At 45.9% G+C, this 27,570-nt stretch overlaps 1 protein-coding gene across 1 annotated transcript in view; it reads left to right on the top strand.

Moving 5' to 3' along the window:
* The window catches only part of parp16 (poly (ADP-ribose) polymerase family, member 16), a 29,140-nt gene extending 12,666 nt beyond the window's left edge, over window positions 1–16,474 (top strand). The window contains 5 exon segments of the mRNA XM_085968585.1: window positions 5,989–6,126; window positions 8,250–8,456; window positions 11,115–11,286; window positions 12,079–12,223; window positions 14,703–16,474. Of these exon segments, the coding sequence (XP_085824711.1) occupies window positions 5,989–6,126; window positions 8,250–8,456; window positions 11,115–11,286; window positions 12,079–12,223; window positions 14,703–14,847 (807 nt within the window). The 3' untranslated portion in view covers window positions 14,848–16,474.
* The last annotated feature ends 11,096 nt before the right edge of the window (window positions 16,475–27,570 follow it).

The following is a 27,570-nucleotide window of genomic DNA, read 5'->3' as shown; positions in this document are numbered from 1 at the left end:
GTCTCTTATGGAGACTGTGTCCTCCCGCCCGTCCGGGTATGCGATGTAAGCATACTGGGGGTTGGCGTGGAGGAGGTCGACCCTCTCGACCAGGGGGTCCGTTTTATGGGTCCTCACGTGTCTTCTCAGTAGGACCGGCCCTGGGGACGTCAGCCATGGCGGTAGCGATGTCCCCGATGTGGACTTCCTTGGGAAGACAAACATTTTCTCATGAGGGGTGGCGTTAGTGGCAGTGCAGAGCAGTGACCGAATAGAGTGGAGCGCATCGGGGAGCACATCCTGCCAGCGGGAGGTTGGAAGGCCCCTAGACTTTAAGGCTAGCAGGACGGCCTTCCAAACTGTCGCATTTTCTCTTTCCACCTGTCCGTTCCCCCGGGGGTTGTAACTGGTGGTCCTGCTTGTGGCAATACCCCTAGTTAGCAGGTACTGACGGAGTTCGTCGCTCATAAACGATGAGCCCCGGTCGCTATGGATATAGCTGGGGAAGCCGAACAGGGTGAAGAGGTTGTTCAGACATTTAATGACCGTGGCACTGGTCATGTCCGGGCAGGGGAAGGCGAACGGGAAACGGGAGTACTCATCAATAATATTGAGGAAGTACACATTGCGGTCGGAGGAGGGGAGAGGCCCTTTAAAATCGACGCTCAGGCGCTCGAAGGGGCGAGTGGCTTTTATCAGGTGGGCCCTGTCTGGTCTATAAAAGTGCGGTTTGCACTCAGCGCAGACTTGGCAGTTCCTGGTCATGGTCCTGACCTCCTCAATAGAGTAAGGCAGGTTGCGGGCCTTGATGAAGTGGAAGAACCTGGTGACCCCCGGGTGGCAGAGGTAATTGTGGAGGGCCCGCAGTCTATCGATCTGCGCGCTGGCGCAGGTGCCACGCGATAGCGCATCCGGGGGTTCATTTAGCTTCCCGGGCCGGTACAAGATCTCGTAGTTGTAGGTGGAAAGTTCGATTCTCCACCTCAAGATCTTGTCATTTTTGATTTTGCCCCTCTGCTTGTTGTTAAACATAAAAGCAACTGAACGCTGGTCAGTGAGCAGGGTAAATCGTTTTCCGGCCAGGTAGTGCCTCCAATGACGCACAGCCTCCACAATCGCCTGGGCCTCCTTCTCAACAGCGGAGTGTCTGGTCTCCGGGCCTTGGAGGGTTCGTGAAAAGAAGGCCACGGGTCTCCCCGCCTGATTGAGGGTAGCGGCCAGGGCAAAGTCAGACGCGTCGCTTTCCACCTGGAAGGGGATGGATTCGTCCACTGCGTGCATGGTGGCTTTGGCAATGTCCTCCTTGATACGGTGGAAGGCTAAGCGGGCCTCTGCCGTCAAGGGAAAAGAGGTGGACTTGATCAGCGGACGGGCCTTGTCCGCATAGTAGGGGACCCACTGGGCGTAATAGGAGAAAAACCCTAGGCACCTCTTCAGGGCCGTGGGGCAGTGGAAGTTCCATAAGGGGACGCATCCGGTCGGGGTCGGGGCCGATGACTCCGTGTTCCACAACACAGCCAAGGATGGCGAGGCGGTTTGTGCGGAATATGCACTTCTCCTTGTTATATGTCAGGTTTAGGAGTTGGGCGGTGCGGAGGAATTTTTCGAGGTTTGCGTCATGGTCCTGCAAGTCACGGCCGCAGATGGTCACATTGTCCAGATATGGGAAAGTGGCCTGCAACGCATTTTGATCTACCATCCGGTCCATCTCCCTTTGGAAGACGGAGACCCCGTTGGTGACGCCAAAGGGAACCCTAAGGAAGTGATAGAGGCGGCCGTTTGCCTCAAAGGCAGTGTACTGGCGGTCCTCAGGGCGGATGGGGAGCTGGTGGTACGCTGATTTCAGGTCAATGGTCGAGAAGACGCGGTACTGCGCGATCTGGTTGACCATATCAGCTATACGGGGGAGTGGGTAGGCGTCCAGCAGGGTGTAGCGATTTATTGTCTGGCTGTAGTCGATGACCAGGCGCTGCTTCTCGCCGGTCTTAACGACCACAACCTGGGCTCGCCAGGGGCTGGTGCTGCCCTCAATAATCCCTTCTTTCAGGAGCCGCTCCACTTCGGTTTTAATGAAAACCCTGTCCCCGGCACTGTATCGCCTGCTCTTTGTGGCGATGGGCTTACAGTCGGGGGTGAGGTTAGCAAACAGTTGGGGGGGGGTGACTCTGAGTGTGGAGAGGTTGCACCTGGTGCGCGGCGGGCAGTTTGGAAGCTGCTGGCTGCGGACTGTGAGTGGGGGTAGGGGTCCACCGTACGCCATCGTAACACTTTTAAGGTGGCACTGAAAATCTAACCCCAGCAGGACGGCAGCGCAGAGGTCAGGCAGGACCAGAAGTTTAAAATGATCGTACACGGTCCCGTCTACTACGAGTGTCACCACGCAGTAGCCGCCGATGTCCGCCGACTGGGACTCGGAGGCCATAGAAATCCGCTGTTGCGCAGGCAGGACTGGGAGAGAGCAACGCCGCACCGTGTCGGGGTGGATGAAGCTCTCCGTGCTCCCAGAGTCAAAAAGGCAGATTGTATCGTGACCATTTACCTTAATGTCCATTGTGGAACTGGCCAGTTGGTGCGGTCTCGCTTGGTCCAGTGTAACGGATGCCAGCGTAGGGGTCGGTGTGTCGCTGCGGGTATCAGATGAGGCGGTGTCGGGGGCCTGCTGCGTCCCGGCTGTCGTCCAAGATGGCGGCGTCCATGATCCCCATGTGGCTGGAGGCGTCCAAAATGGCTGCTGTACCGGTGATTCGCACATGGCCGGGGAGGTCCAAGATGGCGGCCCGCATGGCCCACACGCGGCGCTGCTGGGGTTCGGGTTGGCTTTGGCCCTGCAGACGCTAGCGTAGTGTCCCTTCTTCCCGCAGCCCGAGCAGATCGCGTTTTTCGCCGGGCAGCGCGCTCTGGGGTGTTTTGCCTGGCCACAGAAGTAGCATTTCTGGCCTTGGGGCACTGCTGTCTGGCCTTGGGACACTGCTGCGGTAGTTGGGCCGTTGTTGGGGTGTGGCTGGGGTGGCACGGCGCTATGAGGCGGTCCTACCATGTCCCAGGCTGTCATTCCCCGCGGCGTCCACGGTGCAGAGGAGTAGGCATCCATGCCCTGGTAGGCTGCATCCAACGATAGTGCGAGTTCAGAGGCCTTGTTGAGGTCGAGGTTACTCTGCTCCAACAGTCGCTGTCGGGTGTAATTGGATCTGTGGCCCGCTACAAAAGCGTCCCGGATAAGTTCCTCTGTGTACACGGCGGCCTTTACATCCTTACAACCACAGGCCCGGCCAAGCACAGACAGTGCCTGAAGGTATTCCACGGTCGATTCCCCAGGTTGTTGTTTACGACTCCCCAGGAGGTGCCTGGCGTACACTTCGTTCACTGGGCGCGTGTACTGGTCCTTGAGGAGCTTGATAGCGTCCGCGTACGAGGTCGCGTCTTGGATGACCGAGTACACTCGGTGGTTCACTTTGGAGGTCAGGACATCCAGTTTGTCCTCGTCCGATTTGATTGCTTCGGAGGCGGTCAGGAATTTTTCGAAACACTTAAGCCAGTGAGTAAACTTGGTGGATGAGTCCGCCTCCCGATGATCTAAGTCCAGGCATGCTGGTGTGAGGATCTTCTCCATTATAAAAATGTTGTTAATAAAATTGATGCGCTATCAATTACTCATAAAAGACTGAGAGTTAGAAGAGTAACTAAAGGCTTTTATTAACAACAGAATGGAGGTCTGCCTCGCGTGGTCGACCGGTCCATGATACTAAGGGCTGGGGAGCAGTCACCTTTATACTAGGACCTGTGGGAGGAGTCAGCCGAGGCATGTCCAGGCATGTACACAGTGGAATACAAACAGGACAAACAGGAATACAAACAGTGGTTTACCACAATCTCATTGAAACATGTAAGATTCTGAGAGGGATTGACAGGGTAGATGCTGAGAGGTTGCTTTCCCTGGCTGGAGAGTGTGGAACTAGGGGGCATAGTCTCAGGATAAGGGGTCGGCCATTTAGGACTGAGATGAGGAGAAATTTCTTCACTCAGAGGGCTGTGAATCTTTGGAATTCTCTGCCCCAAAGAGCTGTGGATGCTCAGTCGTTGAGTATATTCAAGGCTGAGATCGATAGATTTTTGGACTCTAGGGGAATCGAGGGATGTGGGGATCTGACGAGAAAGTGGAGTTGAGGTAGAAGATCAGCCATGATCTTATTGAATGGCGGAGCAGGCTTGAAGGGCCGTATGGCCTACTCCTCCTAATTCTTATATTCTTACATTCATGTACATTATATGATGGCACTGAATAGCAGATGGTGATAATCATATCACAGGGTCTCAGTGATGTCGAATTGATAATGTACACTATGTGATATAGGTAGTGATGTGCAGATGGCAATGAGATTGTACAAGGAAAGAAAAACAAACTTTCATTTATATGGTTGATGCGCTATCAATTACTCATAAAAGACTGAGAGTTAAGAGAATAACTAAAGGCTTTTATTAACAAAAGAATGAAGGTCTGCCTCGAGTGGTCGACCGGTCCAGAAATACAAAGGGCTGGGGAGCAGTCACCTTTATACTAGGACTTGTGGGAGGAGTCAGCCGAGGCATGTCCAGGCATGTACACAGTGGAATACAAACAGTGGTTTACCACAATGGTTTAACGTCTCGTCTGAAAGCTGGCACCTCTGACAGTGCAACACTCCCTCAGTACTGCACTGAAGAGTCAGCCGAGATTTTGTGCTCATGTCTCTGGAGTGAGGCTTGGACCCAGAGCCTTCTGACTCAGAGGTGAGTGCTACACTGAGCCACCAGGATGCCGAGCAAGGTGTACAGCAGGCATAGCAGTCATTTCTCTGCTAGTAAGTAGTTGGGTCCGGAGTTTCTGCTCGGTGGCGGTGGTTTTTTTCGGCACAATTCGCCCGAAATCGGCACAACCAGCGCAAAAGGTTGCGGAATTTTAAGTGCAAATTGCGTTCAGTGTAATTTGAGTTTCCGTGATCTTTTGCGCTAGTTTAGAAAACTTTGTGCTAGAATCCAGCCCCGCCCACAAAACTGACCACATCCTTCAGGATGAATTAATCACACTTGGGCAGTTCTGCTAATTGTGCTCATTTGCAGACCTTTGAGGAGGCTTTAAAAATTAAGCTGGTTCTTTTGGGCGCAAGGACACTAATATATATATATTTACAGGAAACCCTCTTTTAACTGGCACCTCAATATCCGGAAATCTCTGTTAACCGGCAAAATTCAGGAGTAGGTTCAGGTAAGTTTTACTGTATATTAGAGGCCGTGTAACCGGGGTTCCTGGATCTGTGGCCGTGTAACCGGGGTTCCTGCACCTGTGGCCGTGCAACAGGGACTCCTGGATCTGTGGCCGTGTAACCGGGACTCCTGCACAAGTGCCGTGTAACTGGGGCTCCTGGATCTGTGGCCATGTACGGGACTCTCGTACCTTGGTAAGTATACCTCTCTGTAATCCGGACTTTTTGATCAACCGGCACCACGCTGGTCCCGTCGGTGCTGGATAAAAAAGAGTTTCCTGTAAATGCTTTTAAAATGTTCCTATTAAATTTACTACGAAACTGACTACTGTACCACAATATACAGTAACTAACAAATGGTTCTGTATATTTTTTTAAGTCATTTTCAATCATTTAAATTTAGGTTACTCACAGGTGGTGGATTGAAGCTGCTTATTTTTTTTGTGAGAAACCCATTTTCAGCTGTACTAATCAAACTGCACCAAGTTACCACTCGTAAATATATCAAGGAATTTTTTTAAAGCAACATTTTTTTTTAAATTACGTTTTAAAAGGCTGCTCGATTGCGCTGGTTCATGGCAGATTGTGCTTTCGGGGATATGCAAATGGGTTCGAGCGGAAACTCAAGGGGGATCACTTTTGCCGATTGCGGCCAAAGCAGAAACTCTAGCCCTTGACCTTTAAGTTTATGGTTGTGCAGAATATTACAGGGTCTGTGCAGAATATTATGTGGTTTGTTTTTGTACTGACAGATTGTGTCTCCTTACAGCTTGCTGATGCCCAGAATCTGCCAAATTTAAAACAGCTGCTACACTCTGGAACAACCCCACAGAAACGAACCTTAGAACTTCTAAGCTGGATCTGTTTGTCAAAAAACCTAACCATCAAAAGTTTGGGAAAAGAGGGGGTAAGAACCTTTTTGAATGCTTTATTCAGAACTTTCAACTCTCTAATTAGACAGTGTTGCATGTAAGTGAAATCAAAAAACAAATATATTGAAACTTCCTACAGTCGAGAATGCCTATAGCTGGCATTTGGCTCTAATGGCAGTTGTTTGCCTCCAAGTCACACACCATCCTGACTTGGATATATATCGTCGTTCCTTCATCGTCTCTGGGTCAAAAACCTGGAACTCCCTCCCTAACAGCACTGGGAGTACCTTCACCACACAGACTGCAGCAGTTCAAGAAGGCGGCTCACCACCACCTTCGCAAGGGCATTTAGGGATGGGCAATAAATGCTGGCCTTGCCAGCGACGCCCCACACCCCGTGAATGAATAAATAAAATAAAAGACTATTTTGGACAGCGAATGAAAGTTTATTGCACCAGGAATCTTGCAGCCATGTAATGTCTTTTTCTCAAATGTCTAAAGGGCATAACCTACATGTCACTAAAACATGTCTGTAGAGCTACTGTGTCACAAGAACTATACCTACAGGAAACTCTCGATTTACCGGCACCTAAATAACCGGAAATCTCTATTAACCGGCAAAATTCAGGAGTAGGTTCAGGTAAGTTTTACTTCATATTAGTGGCAGTTCCTGGATCTGTGGCCATGTAACCAGGGTTCCTGCACCTGTTGCTATGCAACAGGGACGCCTGGATCTGTGGCCGGGATTCCTGCACCTGTTGCTATGCAACAGGGACGCCTGGATCTGTGGCCGTGTACGGGGCCCTCGTACCTTTTACTATACCTCTCTGTAATCCGGACTTTTTGATAAACCAGCACCACGCCGGTCCCGTCGGTGCCAGATAAAAAAGAGTTTCCTGTATATCAGTTATAGTGCACAGTGATGTGAACAATATGCTGTTTGGAGATGCACATGAGGGAGTTACAATTGTAGAGATATGGGTGTAGCCATCCTGCTTGTTTGGATGCAGCCGTGACTTGCTGCAGAAAGTTTTGATTTCATAGAATAGCGCTGGGGCATTTTACTCGTCCCTTGTAAGTGTTTTAATTCTCTGTTGATTTCCAACTAGAAATTGAGATGTTGTTGCTGGCATTTTGACATGTCAAGAGGATTTTCATTAAGGTACTAGAGCGATAATCTTATTGATTGCTGCAGTTGTTGATTACCCCTGTGTTTGCTCTATTCAACCGAATAAAAGAGTTAGAAATGGCATAAAAATAGAAAAGAAAATCGTTCACAGTAATGATTACCCACCGCCATTTTGTGAAGTCTCAGTACACTTTTGTTAGTACTTACAGGTAAATACATTGACACATTAAGGCAGGGAGCTGCACATTTTTGGGGAGAGGGGTGATCAGGGTAATTTGGTGCTGCGCCTCCAACTTCAGCTGGGTTAGGGGGTTTTGCGGGTCCTGCCTGTATAGGGAGGGTTCTCGTGGAGTCGGGCCATTTGCTGTGTAAATTTTGGGGGCTAGTCAGATGGAAGGAAATCCTTGTTAGCTAGTGGTCTTGTTTGAAGGTTGGTCTATTTTTACCTTCAGTGGGGGTGTGGTGGCAGTCTGGATATATGGGCAGGGATGTCTGGGTCGTACAGGCTTCCTGGAAAGGACTCTACTGGAGCTCAAGGTACATTACCCATTTTCACCATAACGTGGCCCACACATGTTTTTTATGGAAGGGGTTTGTACTTCGCTATAGTGGAGGGAAATGCATCTTTTCAGAGGGGTGGGGGGTTTAAAGTCGAGCATTTGAGGCTTTGCTTGTAACTTCATTCTGTACCCCAGGTTAGTGATTGAAGCTGGCAATTTCCCACATGGTATCTTTGCAGGTTTTACACTATCAGGGAGGTGCAGAGTGCAGACCAGGAGCTGCCCCGCAAAGTACATGCAAAAAGCGGAGGTCAGGAGGCTTATCTCCTCGCACCATACTGCTAGTTGTTGGATACGATGTGGTATCGATGGCAGGTCCACTGACTTATGGTCAGCGATTGTGTGGAGAGAATTTAAGGAGTGAATAAAATGTTACTTGCCAACAACTTTCTTGCCCCTCGCCAAAAACAAAAGACGTCAGTATTTTTGGCAATCATAATTTTTACAGGAGACCTTGTTTGTGTTCTAGTATGAAGAAATCCAGGAACTCATTGGGTTCACAACACCCTCTGCTGCTACCCCGGATTTCCTGTTTGAGATAGTTTATTGCGATCAGATGAATGCCAAGTTCGAGGAAACCAAAGGAGACCGAGGTCTCATCTATGCATTTCACGGGAGCCGGCTTGAGAATTTTTATTCTATAATTCATAGTGGTTTACAGTGTCATCTAAACAAGGTCAGAAGTTCACATTGCTTTCATGTAACATGGTTGTAAACATTACTTTATTTAAAGGTGCATTCCATCATTATAGGCTCTACGAGCTCTTAAACATCACGGATTTTCAACATTAAATCTCCTTTTATAACAAAATAACAATTAGGATGGGCTTAAACAGCAACTTCAGCATTGCTGCAAATTGATGCTCCTACTTGAGTACACCCCGACACCATCCCCATTCTCTACCCCATCCCCGGAGTACACCTAAGCCTTGCAATGAACTCAACGAGTACCTCCCTCTTCCCTCTCTCCCACCTTCATTTCCCCCATCTCCTTCGTTCCCCCTCCTCCTTCGTTCCCCCTCCTCCTCCTTCGTTCCCCCTCCTCCTCCTTCGTTCCCCCTCCTCCTCCTTCGTTCCCCCTCCTCCTCCTTCGTTCCCCCTCCTCCTCCTTCGTTCCCCCTCCTCCTCCTTCGTTCCCCCTCCTCCTCCTTCGTTCCCCTCCTCCTCCTCCTTCGTTCCCCTCCTCCTCCTCCTTCGTTCCCCTCCTCCTCCTCCTTCGTTCCCCTCCTCCTCCTCCTTCGTTCCCCTCCTCCTCCTCCTTCGTTCCCCCCTCCTCCTCCTCCTTCGTTCCCCCCTCCTCCTCCTCCTTCGTTCCCCCCTCCTCCTCCTCCTTCGTTCCCCCCTCCTCCTCCTCCTTCGTTCCCCCCTCCTCCTCCTCCTTCGTTCCCCCCTCCTCCTCCTCCTTCGTTCCCCCCTCCTCCTCCTCCTTCGTTCCCCCCTCCTCCTCCTCCTTCGTTCCCCCCTCCTCCTCCTCCTTCGTTCCCCCCTCCTCCTCCTCCTTCGTTCCCCCCTCCTCCTCCTCCTTCGTTCCCCCCCTCCTCCTCCTCCTTCGTTCCCCCCCTCCTCCTCCTCCTTCGTTCCCCCCCTCCTCCTCCTCCTTCGTTCCCCCCCTCCTCCTCCTCCTTCGTTCCCCCCCCTCCTCCTCCTCCTTCGTTCCCCCCCCTCCTCCTCCTCCTTCGTTCCCCCCCTCCTCCTCCTCCTTCGTTCCCCCCCTCCTCCTCCTCCTTCGTTCCCCCCCTCCTCCTCCTCCTTCGTTCCCCCCCTCCTCCTCCTCCTTCGTTCCCCCCCTCCTCCTCCTCCTTCGTTCCCCCTCCTCCTTCGTTCCCCCTCCTCCTCCTCCTTCGTTCCCCCTCCTCCTCCTCCTTCGTTCCCCCTCCTCCTCCTCCTTCGTTCCCCCCCTCCTCCTCCTTCGTTCCCCCCTCCTCCTCCTCCTTCGTTCCCCCCTCCTCCTCCTCCTTCGTTCCCCCCTCCTCCTCCTCCTTCGTTCCCCCCTCCTCCTCCTCCTTCGTTCCCCCCTCCTCCTCCTCCTTCGTTCCCCCCTCCTCCTCCACCTTCGTTCCCCCTCCTCCTTCGTTCCCCTCCTCCTCCCCCTCCTTCGTTCCCCCCCTCCTCCCCCTCCTTCGTTCCCCCTCCTCCCCCTCCTTCGTTCCCCCTCCTCCCCCTCCTTCGTTCCCCCCCTCCTCCCCCTCCTTCGTTCCCCCCCTCCTCCTCCTCCTTCGTTCCCCCCCTCCTCCCCCTCCTTCGTTCCCCCCCTCCTCCTCCTCCTCCTTCGTTCCCCCCCTCCTCCTCCTCCTCCTTCGTTCCCCCCCTCCTCCTCCTCCTCCTTCGTTCCCCCCCTCCTCCTCCTCCTCCTTCGTTCCCCCCCTCCTCCTCCTCCTCCTTCGTTCCCCCCCTCCTCCTCCTCCTCCTTCGTTCCCCCCCTCCTCCTCCTCCTCCTTCGTTCCCCCCCTCCTCCTCCTCCTTCGTTCCCCCTCCTCCTTCGTTCCCCCCTCCTCCTCCTTCGTTCCCCCCCTCCTCCTCCTCCTTCGTTCCCCCCTCCTCCTCCTCCTCCTTCGTTCCCCCCTCCTCCTCCTCCTCCTTCGTTCCCCCCTCCTCCTCCTCCTCCTTCGTTCCCCCCCTCCTCCTCCTCCTTCGTTCCCCCCCTCCTCCTCCTCCTTCGTTCCCCCCCTCCTCCTCCTCCTTCTTCGTTCCCCCCCTCCTCCTCCTCCTTCTTCGTTCCCCCCCTCCTCCTCCTTCTTCGTTCCCCCCCTCCTCCTCCTTCGTTCCCCCTCCTCCTCCTCCTCCGTTCCCCCTCCTCCTTCTTTCTCCCCCTTCTTATCCCCCCCCTCTCCAAGTGTTGCAGCAGCCCAGCTGCCCCTGTGTTCTACAAATCCCAGCAAGTGTTCACAGATCCCAACACTCCCAGCCCCTACTTTACTCCCTGGTGTAGCTCCCCCCTCCCCCCGGCCCCTCACTGGCCTGATGTCGGTCTTTCTCTCTTAATTGTTCCCATATTGCAAAATCTCTCTTGACATCCTCTCCATCTGGTACATTAATCCTTTGATTGTCCTGCTTATCCTAGGTCTTAAAATGGGTTTAAGAAATAGAGTACTTCAGTAAAGAAACATAGAATTATATAGAAATGACAACACAGCAACAGGTTGTTTGGCCCAACCAGTCCATATTGCTGTTTATCGTCCACATGAACAGTAGTCCTAATCCCATGTGCCTACACCCCTTTTGATGGTAATTACTTTTTTTTTTAAATTTGCAAAGGACATGAAAAGTGCTATTTTAGCTTTGTTCACTTGCTCTCAAGGTTTGTGTATGTTCAGAGACGTCTCTCTTTTCATAGACTTCTCTCTTTGGGGAAGGAACCTATCTTACCAGTGACCTGAGTTTGGCTCTTCTATACAGTCCCCATGGTAACGGCTGGCGTCAGAGTATTCTGGGACCTGTCCTTAGCTGTGTTGCAGTTTGTGAGATCATTGACCATCCAGATGTTAAATGCCAAGTTAAAGGAAAAGGTATCAATTATTTCAAATCTTAGGATAAATATTTTGTAAATAAGTAGAAGCATGACTGTTGTACCTGTATAGAAAATTCCTGCTTTCATATCTGCACTTGATTTCATCCAGCCATCAGTAATGGAATATAGAAGATTAAGGGGTGAACTAATTGAGCTGTTTAAGATGATTTAAAGAATTTGATAGGGTAGAAACTATATCCTCTGGTTGGGGAGTCCATAACAAGGGGTCATAAGCTTAAAATGAGAGCTCTGCTGTTCAGGAGTTGTGTCGGGAAGCACTTCCCACACTAAGGGTAGTGGAAATCTGCAAATCTCTCCCCCAAATAGCTGTTGAGGCTGGGGGTCAATTGAAAATTTCAAAACTGAGATTCACAGATTTTTGTTAGGTAAGGGTATTAAGGGATATGGAGCCAAGGTGGGTAAATGTTGGCGAGGTACAGATCAGACGTGACCTAATTGAATGGTGGAAAAGGCACGAGGGGCTGAATAGCCTACTCCTGTTCCTATATCGATTGCCTCCTGACATGTAGATGTTGGCGCAAACCAAATTTTTCTTTGAAAGGGGATTCCTTGAATATATAAATTTTACTGTAATCTTAAGTACTGCTCTTGAACCATTACTGCAGAAATAATATCAGCCCAAGTTTTAGTGACACCGAGTGACTAGAAACTCCTGGGCTCAGTGATGCATGACATTTACACTTTAAAAAACCGATAGTTTTTCCTCAGATTTATTGAATAAATGATCTGTTTTTGTGCTTGTAAGTGAATGTTGCTAGCTTGATTCCAGATGCTGGTGGCATAGATCGACGGAGAGCGAGGGTAAAGAACAGTGAAGGTGGGGATGTTCCGCAAAAATACTTTGTGGTCACAAACAACCAGCTCCTAAGAGTTAAATATCTGCTCATTTATTCTGAGAAACTCCACCGAAGAAGGTAAATTCAACTTCTGTTAATTTTTTTTTTTAATTTTTTTAAAGAGTATTTACACAGCCCTGTGACTAATCACTGTACTCATTTTAGAGCTCGTTTTTAAAAAAAATTTGGCCTTAAATGCACTGAATTAAACAGGCTTTTCTTTTTTGTGCAGATCAAATTGAATGGCAGTGGGCAAATGGCTAATCTGGGGTTTGGGGATGGGCTCTTTTAGGCTTCACTCCTGTCTGACAAACTTTGTGAAGACATTTTGGTTGATCTTAACACTTTCTACAGTTTAAAATATCAGTACCTGCAGGAGCTTTTAAAAAGGATCGAGTGTCCGAGCACTGAATACTTCTGTCATGTGCAGTACTTGTGAGCATTGGCTGGGGGTATATTTTTGCTGATGTTTGCAATTAATACTGACGCTAACATTAGCAAGGTCAGAGGCTGGGTATTCTGCGGTGAGAGTCTCACCATCTCACTCCCCAAAGCCTTTCCACCATCTACGAGGCACAAGACCGGAGTGTGATGGAATACTCTCCACTTGCCTGGATGAGTGCAGCTCCAACAACACTCAAGAAGCTCGACACCATCCAGGACAAAGCAGCCCGCTTGATTGGCACCCCATCCACCACCTTAAACATTCACTCCCTCCACCATCGGCGTAGCGTGGCTGCAGTGTGTACCATCTACAAGATGCACTGCAGCAACCCGCCAAGGCTTCTTTGGCAGCACCTCCCAAACCCGTGACCTCTTCCACCTAGAAGGACAAGGGCAGCAGGCGCACGGGAACACCACCACCTCCAAGTTCCCCTCCAAGTCACACACCATCCTGACTTGGAAATATAGTCACTGGGTCAAAATCCTGGAACTCCCTCCCTAACAGCACTGTGGGAGTACCTTCACCACACGGACTGCAGTGGTTCAAGGCAGTGGCTCACCACCACCTTCTTGAGGGAAATTAGGGATGGGCAATAAATGCTGGCTTTGCCAGTGACTCCCACATCTTGTGAACGAATAAAAAAAAAAAGGGGAGGAAAATATACCACACTCTGCAGAGCGCCTATTTCAAATGATTAAAAACTGCTATTTTATTGGAGTGTTTGTTAATTTTGCTTTCCTTAATAATATAGAACACTTGCCTAAACAGGAGCATTTGCTTAATTTGAGAAGTTCAGTCAGCCATTAATCATTTATTTTATTTACTGATTTTATAAAATATTTATGCCAAAGTAAAACATAAAGCTCAGATGGGCTCAGAGTGTGCTCATGCCAGGGCTGCGGCTGTTTCATAAGGGCACGACTAACTGGATATTGGTGAGGGAGGCCAAGAAGCAATAGCATTGTCTGCTTTATAAATCTCAGCAACACCAAAGGTGTGCTGGATCAGTGGTAGGAGTTTCATGGATGCTGTGAGGAAGATGGGGGAGTGTGGAGGCTGAGTGTGGTAATGGGTATTGGGTAGCAGAAGGTGGTACTGTATAGTGGTACAGTAGGTGCTGTGAATGATATTGTACACTACCTTTGGCACACTAACATCATGGGAAGAGTGGGCTGAATATTAAACTGGTGGGTTGGGGGTCGGGTGAGATGTTAAAACTTTACAAATCTCAAACCCGCCTCCAACCAGCCCACTTCCAGGTTTAACGGAGACCGGACAAGGGGTGGGCAGCCAACCTGCTCCCAGGAGGCGGATTGGCCAATTAAACATTTTAGTGAGGCTGGCAGCCTCTGATTTAACGGTGGCCGCCCCAGTTTCCCAGGCCTCGGCGGGGGGGGGGGGGGCAGGGGGGGAGCCCCAGCAGCCGAAGGGAGGCAGGAACAGCTTCGGGGAGAAGGTAAGTGTTTCCCCCCAGCCCCTTGTGTTCCCCCGCCGCCCCCCCCCATCAGACCACCCTCCTGTGGCTCCGGAGTGCTCCCCACCCGATTGGAAACCAAGCCTGTCAATCAGGCTGACTTCCGGGCAGAGAACCTGCCAAACCAAAACTATGCACGCTACGGAGTCAAAACCCCACGGCACGAGGGGAAACCCGAACCTCCAGGTTTCCTGACAGAAACTCCACCGCCCCGCTTACACAGCCCTGTCATCATTCAGCCCAGTTTTTCTAGGCTACGGTGAAGGGAATGACCTTCAGGCGCCTGAAGATTGAAAACCTGCCCTATCATTCTGTTAGACATTGAAGCTTTTATTATTCCCCAATTCTTGTCCTTTCTCCCTATCCATTAATAGCTTTAATTTCCAAGTAAGTGCCTATCTCTGTTTTAAACACCTCAATTGATTCTGTATCCATGGCTTTCTGAGGCAGTGCATTTTGCATTTCTGGAGTTGCTTTTAATTGGCTTATTGTCAAATTTTCAGGTTCTTGAAAATTAGAAATTCTTGTTCTGTACAAAAGGTCAAAGGTTAGAAACGCACATTCTTTGTAATGTGTAACTATTTCCTATCCTGTCTTTAGTAAGCTACATATTAATTATTTTCTGTTTAATGTTACAGACCCACAACTCAGCCGTCCTGGATCTCCCAGCATAGTTTTATAGTCATGATGATGATGTATTTGTTGCTCCTGATAGTTATTGGTGCCTGTAACTCACCAGCTTTCCAGTATTACTGGAATCGATTTCTCGAGTCAAAGCGATGAGTTTGTTGCTGCAGTGTTGTTAGCTGGCCAAGACATTGACATGCACTACAGTACTTACCTGATGCCTTAGATACCATTGTTACCGAAAGGCACAAGTCTGGACCAATAATAATTTAATTACAAAAACTATAGACAACTTACTGTGCCAAGAATGTTTTTCCGATTTTGGGGTTCCTATACTATTTCACTCCAGCTCTTCTATGGTTGCATTTAGTTTTGAATAGAGTACGTGCTTTTGTGCTGCTCAAGGGCGATGACTGACTGTGCTAGAGAATGGAACTGTTTAGTTTCCAATTTTGCATCCGTTTTCACCCCTGTGCTTAACATGGTGCAGGCATAGAATCATGTGCCTTTTGCATTGGCCCCACCAATTAGCCAGAGCTTAATATGGAAGTGAAATCTCCAATGCAGCTTACTGAGCTGGGCCTCCCGTGCACAGGAGGCAACTGAAACCACTGCATTGGGAGTTTCTACATTACTGTCAATTTTTTAAAATTCTGCCCTTGGCAGCCATTGGAGAACTGTGGCCCTGAACTGAACCAAAAGCAAGATGAGGGTATTAGAAGAATGTTAATTGTTCCTAGTACTGTGATGCGAATCTTATTGGCAGATGGTTCTCCAAGTGTGTTAAGATGCCTATTTTATATGTTCTTTACAAAAGCAGTGTAAAATATGACAAATATCTGGCATCAAAACAGTAGCAATGTCCCGGTAACAGGTTCACTGTTTGTTCTCCCTGCATTCCTTTCCAAAAATTCCACAATGAGATCCTTAGGCCGCAAGCAAGGGCTATGAACAAATAAAGTATATACAGTGAATAATTTTATACTGTATTATTATGCATTTTTATACCCTTGGACTGAAATGTTGTGCAGAGTTTTATGTTAGCAAGCTGTGGAACAGCAACTTGTCCAATAATATCACCAAGCATAAGCTGTAGCCTGCATAAAGTGCAGGAAAAGCTTTCTTGCTTTTAATGTAAGTATTAACCCAAGGGTTTAATAAAGCAGATATAGGGGGCAGTTTTCAAGCTATAAAGTAAATTTATTCTTTCTTGGGTTACTGAAGGGACTTCAGTCGAGCGATACCTGCAGCTTTTATGGCTTCAATATTATAACCCACTCCTGTAACTCAAATTCTATACATGTGGGAAATATTTATATAATATATATTATACACATATAGACACCTGAGTGATGGGATTTGCTTTGTGAGATATTTAGACCTGGAAATAATACCAAGAGTCATGAGTATTCCCAGCCTGTAAATTTCTAAAATGTAATTTTAGGTTTGACCACACTAACGTTTCAATATAATTGAATTAGGGAATGAAGATGTTTAGCAAAATAAATCCTTCCATCACTGTGTCCCAATGTTGCTTAATCTAATAACACTGAATACACCCAAAAAGCAACAGCAGGTCGTGCTATTCATTCAACGCCCACTTGGTGTTTTAATCTGCTTGTTTTCTTCTGGTTCCAGTTTACCTCTGCATAGATCACTTTCTATTTCTTAATATTTGGTTACCAGCTGGATATTCCTTGAATCTGATGTAATTTCAATGTTGTGACTTTGGTAGATCAAATTTTGTGTTCAATTTTGATTAAAGGGAAATTTGTTACTTAAATTTCTTTACCATTTTTGCTACAAACAAAACCAGTTCACGTTGGTGAGGGGGGGTGGGGAAAGCTCATTTTGGTTTCAAGGTGCTTGGTAGACTATCTTTCCAGATTCTAAGTATTTGAACAGCAGTCAGTTATTATTTACAAAACCATATCTGTGCTGGCTCTCTTGTGTTGTGAGTTGTGATAGGAGGCTGCACTCTACTTACCTTTCTGCACTAATTAAAAAGGGACCATATCCAGTAGCCTTTAAACTTCTTGATGTTACTTTCACACCTTTTGTATTGGTGTAAGAATATTTTTTTTAAAGTATAGAATGGGAAAATACAGTAATCAGATGAGGGAACTTAATTTTCCTCTTTCCCTCCCAAAGTGCAGGATTACAATAATTTTGTAATCTATAATTACAACCCTCGACCTCTTTCACCTAGAAGGACAAGGGCAGCAAGTGCATGGGAGCACCACCACCTCCAAGTCACACACCATCCTGACTTGGAAATATATCGGCGTTCCTTCATCGTCGCTGGGTCAAAATCCTGGAACTCCCTCCCTAACAGCGCTGTTGGGAGTACCTTCACCACACGGACTGCAGCGGTTCAAGAAGGCAGCTCATCGCCACCTTCTCAAGGGCAATTAGGGATGGGCAATAAATGCTGGCCTTGCCAGTGACGCCCACATCCTAAGAATGAATATTAAAAAACGTAGATTACTCAAGCCCGATCCAGTGTTCCTGTGGTCCCAACAGGAGTGAAGCAGTAGTGCTGCACTTTTGATCATGAATGCCTATGTTTCAATCTTGTGCTTCACCAGATATCCCCAGTTTTTTTTTATTGAGGGTATGTCACTTCCCTTTTTTTCCCCTGCTTTCTCCCGTTCTGGTTTCCCAAACTGTGCCTTGGGTGAGGTGCTCCACACGACCACCAGTGCTGCTCTCCCGGCAGCTGCTTAGGAATTGCATTAGAATAGCCCAGTGACAACCTCCTGTCTGATTTGGGGAGATGCTTGGTCTCCGTGCTTACTCACAGCAGTCTGTGTGCTGCAGGTCACTTTTGATGTGGAATCCATCCCTCGGATCTGCTTCTTTATGGAGCGAGTGTCCTCAAGTTCTGTGATCACAGTTTTAAATTAAATAACCCGCTTATATTACAATTAACATTTTGAAGAACTGGATTATGCCTCCTCAATCTTTTCTCTTGTGGGAATAAGTCTCATCATGTCAGCCTTTCTCATAATTTTACGCTTTAATAAAATGCTAAAATATTTTTACCATAATGAGAGGATGGAGACGAAATGATCAATAAAGACTTGTGTTACTTGTATTTTTTATGGTGAACACTTATTCTTTCACTACCTTTGGAAAGTACAGCTTCCACCTACATTGTGTTAAGTCAGCAACATGCATTGACCCATATGTATTCTCAAAACACTTTCTTCAACCTCTGGATTTAGAGGTGCCTGCTACAACTTTAACTTCTAGCCGTGCAATTACACAGCGCATTTGAACATAATCTAAAAGGTTTGAATTCCAAAACCTATGTGGCTGGGACAGTGAAAGGAAAGGGAGGAAACAAGACTGGGCTCCTGTCACAGTGAAGAACAGGAGCCTTAAACTGAATGACAAGAGACAAGCTGAGGAGTCATTTATTCTGAGGTTTCTTATCTTGGTTTTCCAGCCCATTGTTCCTTATACCTACATTTTCACCTCATTTTCATAGCTTCTCTTTAATATTTTTTATTTTGCTGGATTGTCTTTGGCACAGCCTATTTGACTGCTGTCCAACTTCCAGGTGAATTGCAAAATCCCCTCTTAAAGCTAGCCTAATCAAGGAGTAGTTTTGATTGATTTGCCATTTTCCATCATTCTAAGGAGGTACCTTGCCTACATTTGACAGCTTGACAAATTGGAATTGCTATGTGGGGAACTGTCGGTCTGAACTAATGGCCAACCATTCCTCGGCATCATGGGGCCCATCTTATTGTTGAGATTCGATGCATGTCTACTTGGATAACATGCGTCATGATTTAACTGCACCTGCTAATGATTGCGGTACTGTGGCTTGTAGCATGACACCGATTTTACAAACCTGGATCGTGCAGAACTACATCCTGCCTAGTCACATTCTCATAACTACAGTAATACAATGCTGCACATTGGTGTGTGGAATTCAGCAAGGTTATGTCTCAAGACTCAGTACAATATTTTAAAAATATATCACCTTTCCTAGTGCCCTGCAGGGAGTTATCGCAATATGAGTTCGCTGTCTATTATCTCCCTATAGCTCAGCAGTCTCCTGGTTGTGTGTGTGTATATATACAAATATCTGTTCATCGCCTCTATGCCTTTGCAACATTCTAAAGCTATGTTTGTATTTACACATGAACAAACTACTTAATTCACTAGACTATATTTGCTGTCATGATGTGGTCTCTACATTGGGGAGACCAAACGCAGATTGGGTGACCGCTTTGCAGAACACCTCCGTTCAGTCCGTAAGGGGGACCCCGAGCTCCTGGTGGCCTGTCACTTTAATTCTCCGCTCCATTCCCACTCGGACCTCACCGTCCTCGGCCTCTTGCACTGTTCCACGGAAGCTCAGTGTAAGCTTGAGGAACAGCACTTCATCTTTCGATTAGGCACTTTACAGCCCTCTGGGCTCAACATAGAGTTCAACAATTTCAGATCATAACCTCGGCCCCTATCACATATATATTTTCTTTTTTTTAATAACCACAATTTTTTTTCTTCCCTCCCATATGGCAGCTGTCCTTCATTCTGCCAGCACAATTCACACCCCATCTAGAGCCATCCTTTGTTTCTTAACCTGTCCCATTACCGTCTCCTTTTGCCTTGAATGTCTCTTAATGTCTCTTAATCTCTCCTGCTTTTATCTTATCACTGACCTTCCCTTTTGTTCTTTCATCCCCTCCCCCTTTTCCCAGCCCCTAAACCTGCTTTCCATTTCCTGCTTTTTTCCAGTTCTGACGAAAGGTCATCGACCTGAAACGTTAACTCTGTTTCTCTCTCCACGGATGCTGCCCTGGCCTGCTGAGTTTTTCCAGCGTTTTCTGTTAATTCACTAAATGGCTGAACCGTTGAGAGGATTAAACAAGCACTAATTGCCCGTGATCTAAAATCAAAAGTTACATTAAACCACACGATACACTATTAATTACAATATGTTGCATGTCAGATACACACCATCTGCTTAGGAATTTTTTAGTGTATTTTGCACAAGAAAATGGTTTGTTAAATGGAGTTAACACTAATCTTATTTGTTGTACATGTTAAAAATATTGGTTGTGTTTTGGCATAGCTTGGGTTTAATTCATATTTGCCTTTCTAGTCCCTGGTGTGTTCTGAGTGATTTCAACATCACTTAAACTGAGGCAGTCACTGTTGCTTTCACTGGTACTGTCATTTTTGCTGTCACTATTCGTCACGGTTGCCACATTCATAATAGTCTCTAGCTGTCACTACTCTTACTGTCACTACAAATTATTGCTTGCTCATGTCAATATGACTGGCACTGCTACTTATCTGTGAGTTTTTCTGTTACTACTTTATCTGAACAGTGAGCAACAGTTTGTCTGGCTTTTAGTCCAATGTGGCTGATACTTGGGTGCACAGCCCCTCTATCTCATACGCCTGACTATCAAGCTATCCATACTCATTTCATTTTCTATTTTTAACCTGTTGTTCTCTTTGTTCATCACCCTTCTCTTCCCCCTCCAACGAATTCATATGAAATTGGCGCCTAGCTCTATGGAGACAAAACTGTAACCTGAATTTAATATAAACATTTTTCTTTTCAAAAAAAAAGCCCAGCGCCGTTGAGATGAAAGCTGTGTGTGTGTATATATGTTCATCATCTATGCAACTTATCAACATTCTCGGGCTTTGTTTGCATTTATACATGAACAAACTCTACTTAACTCACTAAATCGCTGAACCATTGAGAGGATTGAACACGAGCACGAATTGTCCATTATCTAAAGTCAGAAGTTAAGTTGAGCTACGAGATAAACTACAAGATCCACCTAGAACAATAGAGAGCATCCTGACGAACTGTATCACAGTATGGTATGGCAGCTGTAGCTACTATGACCGGAAAGCCCTGCAGCGGGTAGTCAAAACTGCCCAACGCATTACCGGCACCCGGCTACCGACCATAGAGCAGATATACCAGAAACGCTGTTTATGGAGGTCACGGTCCATCATCAAAGACCCTACCCACCCCAGCCACAGTCCGCCCTCCTGCCATCTGGGAGACACTACAGATGCATTCGCACCCGTACGACCAGATTTAGGAACAGCTTCTTTCCCAGGGCTGTCATCCTACTGAACTCCACAAATAAACTCTAAAGCCTGCACATCTGCCAATGCACTTTATTATGGTTATGTTTATGTTAATGTATTACAAGCCAAATGTATGTTGAATGTTTAAATGTCTTAATCTAAATGTACACTCTCGGGAGCCGCAAGCCTACATTTTGTTGTACTGCACTTGTGCACTAACAATGACAATAAAGTTGATTATGATGATTATGATTATGATTAGAAATCCCTTACAGCCATCCTATCCCAGCACTCAACTGCTCCTTAAATGATTCCAGGGTTTTTGCCTCCACTATTCTACCTGGAAGTCCATTCCATGTGTTGATCACTCTGTAGGAAGGAAATATTGCAAACTCCATGACTTGCCACCAAGTCCTTATTTTATTTGTTGTTAAATGGTGAAAGAAAGTTTTGCATTTATATCGCACCTTTCACGACCTCAGGGCGTTCCAAAGTGCTTCACAGCCAATGAAGTACCAGCTGTTTGATTATTTTCTGCAGTTTGTAATCTTAGTTCTCTTGCCGAAGTAATGAGTTACAAGAACTATTTTCAAATTATTTCTGTGGAAAAAATGTAGACTTCAGTAATGAGACCATTTTGCAGAAATAAGTAGTTTTGGGAGTTCTGCATCTTTTTATCTAATGTTAAATATTTTATAGATAGACCAGGCTGACTCATGGGACGAAAAGGGCATGATTACACTGCTTGTGCTTTTTAGATACATTTTCTTGTATAAGTGGCTTGATGACAGCTTCCATAGTAGACTGCACGTCCTATGAACTGAAACCTGTGTTGTTAATCTCTGATTCGCCAAATTAGTCTACCACAGATCTAACAATTAATCCTGATCATGGTACATCGTTTACTGAAGAATATATAGGATGCCTACTGAATCAGCCCTTCATCAATCTCACTTTGTAGAAGTTAATTTATGATCATGTTTGCAATTTAAAAAATTATTCACGGCAATGGGGAAAATACTAAACAGCACAATATTAGTACGTGAGAACTGGAATCCATCCATAAGGGTTTCATATACCCTTCACCGAATGCTGCCTTCAGGATTCGCTCCAGTTACTTGGAATGGCTCAGCTTCTTTCGACAAATCAGATGAGCCTTCACTTGTTCTTGGATAAACAATAGGTGTTTTTAAAGAATGTTTTTTTATGTAGGCAAGCACTGCAATCATTCTGACCCAGTCATGTGCAACAAGTTGAGTAACCAGTTAATCTCTATTTTATTCTGGTCGTCGCTGAGGGAGCAGTGTAGGCCAGGACATCAAGCGAGCGCCATGCTCTTCTTTGAATAGTGATGTGGCATCTTTAATGTCCACCCGAGCAAGCAAACAAGACCTCTGCTTAATGTGTCTGAAGGATGGCGCCTCTGAAAGTGCAGCATGCCCTCAGTTCTGCTCTCATGTGTCAGCTTAGATTATGAGATCAAATTCTGGTATGGGTCCCAAGCCAAGAGTGTTACCAGCTGAGCCAAGCTGACACTAAGAAATGTAAGTGACATTTATTGTGCCAAAATGTAAAGTAATACATATTAGTACAGTAAGTATGAAACACAATGTCAGGGGGATGTGAGGAAAAACTTTTTTATGCAGTGAGTGGCGAGGATCTGGAACTCACTGCCGACGGAAGTGGTGGAAGCGGAGCCACTCAATGTTTTCAAGGGGAGACTGGATAAGCACTCGAGGGAAATAAACTTGCAGGGCTACGGGGATAGAGCGGGGGAATGGGACTGACTGGATTTCTCTACAGAGAGCCGGCACGGACTCGATGGGCCATTATGACTCTATGACAATAGTCAGGCCAAATGGTTTTCTTCAGTGTTCAAATTTCTATTACATTTTCATTTTGTTTCAACTGTTCAGTTACATTCATTTCGTTCAAGTAATGTAGGTAGGCACATTTCAGCAAAATAAAAAATGATAGTTATGAAAACAAAACAAAATTGAAGGTCACAGCAGAGTTGGCAGCTGGAGACTGGCTATTGGAGTTGACACCTGCCTATTAACGTTCAGAGGTGGGGTAGAACTGTTGGCCATTGTAAATGGCTAATGTAGATCAACATAGCTGGGATACTATGGTAAGGGCTGGAATGAGAAGGTCAAAATTGAGACGAGTGACATTGATAAGGAGCCACTGATGCTTCAAGTTGTTTTAATTGATTGAGTGGGACATACAAGTCACTAGAAGTTCTTTGTAAGATTACTCCTACATGAAAGTGTGAAACAGATGTCCTGTCTGAAAATATTTTGCATTTTATTTAAGATTTAATATGTTTAGATACTTCTTTAAAATACTATAGGATAGATATCCAGCTTGGTCACTCAACCTAACCCAAGGATACACAGAAGGCTTGTTATATGACTAAGAGTTCTTTAAACAAAGATTTCTGTTTCTTTGTCATTGCACCAGTCACAGCATTTGTGGTGCAGACAGTAAGGACTAATATAGAACAGTGCACACCAGAACAGTACAGTGCACACTAATTGAGATACAGACTCTGCAGTGCAGGCTAAAGTGGCACAGAAGCATACACTGATGACAGCCACAGTGCAATATGACATTGCTTTGCCTTTGGAAGACCTTGATAGGATGAGTTTATACTAAAATGTGTCTGCATCATATGCCCTAATGGAGTCTGCAGGAATAACTAGTTATGTTAGCTTGTTGGTTAGATGGTGTATTCAGCATTCAATCCAAGTTTCTATCTGAGGTCTGATAAGCTATCTCATTATAGAACTCCCAATGCAATCTGTGGTTTAAAATATACAGACACTTAATGTGATCTGAGCCATGCAAGTTGTATTGTTAAAAGTCAATGGAGACTTCAGATTTCAAGGAATTAATTTACAAAAGAATAGATTATGTTCTGAGAAATATTTGGCAGTTATGAATTTGTTTTATGATTGGGAGAAAATGATGTATCACAGAGGACTGTGCTGAGTTTTCTCTGTCACTGCTGAATCGGAGCTTCCACCAGAAGGCAGTGCTCTGGAAGCTAACCCCTTTGGGATTTTGACTTCAGGACTGGTTAATATTTTCTTGGCCGATAACTGTCTAAATATTTCACTTTCCTTTAGGGTTCACACAGTGACAGTGGCTTGTCAGGAAATGTTATCAATTTAAATTAATGAGAAATTTTTAACAAATAATAAGAATTTGCTCAAAGTTTAATGAGCTTTTGGAATAATTTGCTGGGCAGCGTAGTAGAAGCAAAAACATCGGGGACATTCAAAGGAGTAATTGGAGAGTTAGGATACTGGAGGCACGCGCCTTGGTGGGCTGAATGGCCTTTCGTATCCTTGACTTCTCTTTGATCTTGCAGCAGCAAAGTTTAGTTTGACAGCCATTACCTGACAACCATTTGTTGTGCAAAAAGTTTCAGGATGTCGTGGATAAATAGAGAAGTTAGAAACTAACTAAAATTGAAGAGGGCTTATGGGTCCTATATATGTATATAAAAAAAAGTATGGGAAAGTAAGAAAAGAAGGTAAGAGAGGGATAAGGAAAGCAAAGGAGTTTGAGGAGAGAATCTCAAAAATATTAAGAACAGTAAAGTATTCTATAAATATATCAATAAAAAAGGATTTGTTAAATGTGGGAGCCCTGAAAGAGGACTTTGGTAGCGATACTTAACCAATACTTCACATCAGTGTTTAAAAACGGGAAGGAGGTAAAACTGAATTGGTTCAAAATGAGATAAGAGATAATAACTAAAAGAAAAATATTACAGAAGTTAGTTAAGGTAAAGGAGGACAAATTTCCAGGATCTGATTGGGTATATCCAAGTATCCTGAGGGAAATGGGCGGAAAATAATGGAGGGCCAAGACATTATATTTCAGTAATAACAACAGAAAATGCTGGAAATACTCAGCAGGCCAGGCAGCATACATGGAGAGAGAAACAGAGTTAACGTTTCAGGTCTGGGACCCTTCATCAGAACTGGAAAAAGCTGGAGATGTAACAGATATTAAACAGGTGCAGAGACAGGGTGGGTGAATTCCTCGAGCTTACATTGAGCTTCATTGGAACAATGTAATAGGCTGAGGACAGAGAGATCAGAGTGGGAGTGGAGCGGAGAATTAAAGTGACAGGCGACCGGAAGATCAGGGTCAACCTTACGGACTGAACGGAGGTGTTCCGCAAAGCGGTCGCCCAATCTGCGTTTGGTCTCCCCAATGTAGAGGAGACCACATCTCTGCACCTGCTTAATATCTGTTACATCTCCAGCTTTTTCCAGTTATGACAAAGGACGGCCCCAGACCTGAAACGTTAACTCTGTTTCTCTCTCCACAGATGCTGCCTGACCGGCTGAGTGTTTCCAGCATTTTCTGTTGTTATTTCAGATTTCCAGCATCCGCAGTATTTTGCTATTATATTTCAGTGTTCTATTAAGAATGGGTGTGTACCAGAGGACTGGAGAGTGGCTAATATAATACCAATTTTCAAAAAATGGAGACAGAACCAACAAGGTAATTACAGACCAGTTTATATACATATAGGCCCCATATGCCCTCGGTGGCAAGGCAACACTTGGAATCTTCAATTAAGAATGAAATGACTAAATATCTAGATAAAGGGAAAATAATTAGAACCAGATTACATATCTTTCAGAAATGAAGATCATGCTTGACAAACCTGCTAGAGCTCTTTGAGGAGGTGGCAGATATGGTGAATGGAGAAATGCACTGGATGTGGTGTAGATGGACTTTTAGAAAGCCTTTGACAAGATACCACACAGGAGACTCTGAGAGAAGATTAAGGGATATGGAATCAAGTGAAGGGTAGCAAATAGATTAAACATTTGTTTGGAGGGAGGAGAGGAGGTAAGAGTTAAGGGCAGTTTCTCAGTGACAGGAGTATCCCACGGGCTTCTGTTCTGGGTTCGCCTCTGTTCCCTCTCTACATCAATGGGCTCGAGGGAGTGGTGTCAATTTGCAGATGATGCTCAAATAGGAGGCATAGTAATTAATTCTGAGGACTAAAGGAAGCTATAAGGTGATATTGGTAAGATGGCAGAATGAGCAAAAAAGTGGAAGATGATATTCAGTGTCAGTAAGTTTGAGGTGGTAACATTTTGGCTTAAAAAACAGTAAAAATTATAGTTGGGGAGGGTTGGATAATGTGGAAAAGCAGAGGGATTTGAGGCTTCCGGCTCACAAGACATTAAAAGCAGCTCCTTGAATGACAAAGGTCTTAAAAAAGCTAATGGAACACTGGGTTTTATGGCAAGGGAATATAAAAGTTGCGATGTAGAGGTCAATCAATATAAAACCATAGTAAGGCCACAGTTGGAATACTGTGTAGTTTTGGGCTCCACACTGTAGGATGGATATTGAGGAAGAGTCACTTAAAATTGAAGCTGTTTTTGTTAGAACAGAGCAGAGTATGGGTGATTGAATGTTTAAAATGATAAAGCGATGGGACAAAGTAGATAGAAACAGACAGTTACCAGTGGTTGAGGGGTCCACAGTCAGGAGACATAATGTAATGATATAAAAATAATGAAATGCTGCACTATCCCACTTCAGTGGATAGTCTTATTTAAACAGTATGACTCTGCGTTTTGCCCTAGAGCCCAGGGCATATTTTCCTCTGCCTCGCCGTCTCCTGCCTTTTTAACCTTCTTGCAGCATTTTGCCGACTGCCTCCTGTTTTCACGACTCTCTCTGTTTCTTTTTTAAAACTTTACCAGCGTCAGCTTTTAGTCAAAACTGAGTTCCACCACCGCCACCCCCCAACCACGATCTTGCTGAGTCGTAATTAATAGGATTGTTGCAGCAGCAATGTGTATGAACTGTCACTGGAAAGTCAAACAATCTTTCATTGTCTCCAGAAGGCTGGTTCAGATGTCCCATCGGAAACTTCATAAAACCTTTGCTGTGGTCAGAGTTTATGGAAATAGTGCCATTAGCTGCTTTAGCCAAGAACATTAAAAAAAAACAAGAAGTAAGTTAAAAGAAAATAAAAGCTTATTCATGTTGTTTAGATTTCTTTGTAACTTTGATTTTTAATACAAATTCTGGTAGTAAAAATCCCTCCATAAGAGAGTTTTGTATGCAAAGTGGAACTTAATCTAGAACGCCAATGTAACTGGTCGGCCGGAGCCTAGTTTGCCTACAGTGACTACCTTTCAAAAGTACTTCATTGATGGGGAAGTGCTTTGGAATGTCCATGAAAGGTGCTATATAAATGCAAGTTCTTTCTTCCTTGACCCATGAGGTTGTAGCCCTGCTATGATATATTGATGTAAAGGGTGGACAGCTTTAAGTTCCTCGGAGTCCACACCACGGAAGACCTCTCCTGGTCCCTCAATACCTCCTCTCTGGTGAAGAAGGCCCAGCAGCACCTATATTTCCTAAGGAGGCTGAAGGGATGTAATCTGTCACCCCTGATCCTCTCTAACTTTTACTGCTGCACTATAGAGAGCATCCTGACAAACTGTATCACAGTATGGTATGGCAGCTGTAGCTACTATGACCGGAAAGCCCTGCAGCGGGTAGTCAAAACTGCCCAATGCATTACCGGCACCCGGCTATCGACCATAGAGCACATATACCAGAAACGCTGTCTACGGAGGTCACGGTCCATCATCAAAGACCCTACCCACCCCAGCCACAGTCTGTTCGCCCTCCTGCCATCTGGGAGATGCTACAGATGCATTCGCACCCGTACGACCAGATTTAGGAACAGCTTCTTTCCCAGGGCTGTCATCCTACTGAACTCTACAAATAAACTCTAAAGCCTGCACA

This window comes from Somniosus microcephalus, chromosome 27 (genome assembly GCF_052327205.1).
Source record: "Somniosus microcephalus isolate GS21.2 chromosome 27, FLI_Smic_1.0, whole genome shotgun sequence".
NCBI lineage: Eukaryota > Metazoa > Chordata > Chondrichthyes > Squaliformes > Somniosidae > Somniosus > Somniosus microcephalus.
The sequence above is the reverse complement of the archived record's forward strand: the minus strand, read 5'-3'. Positions and strand labels throughout refer to the sequence as shown.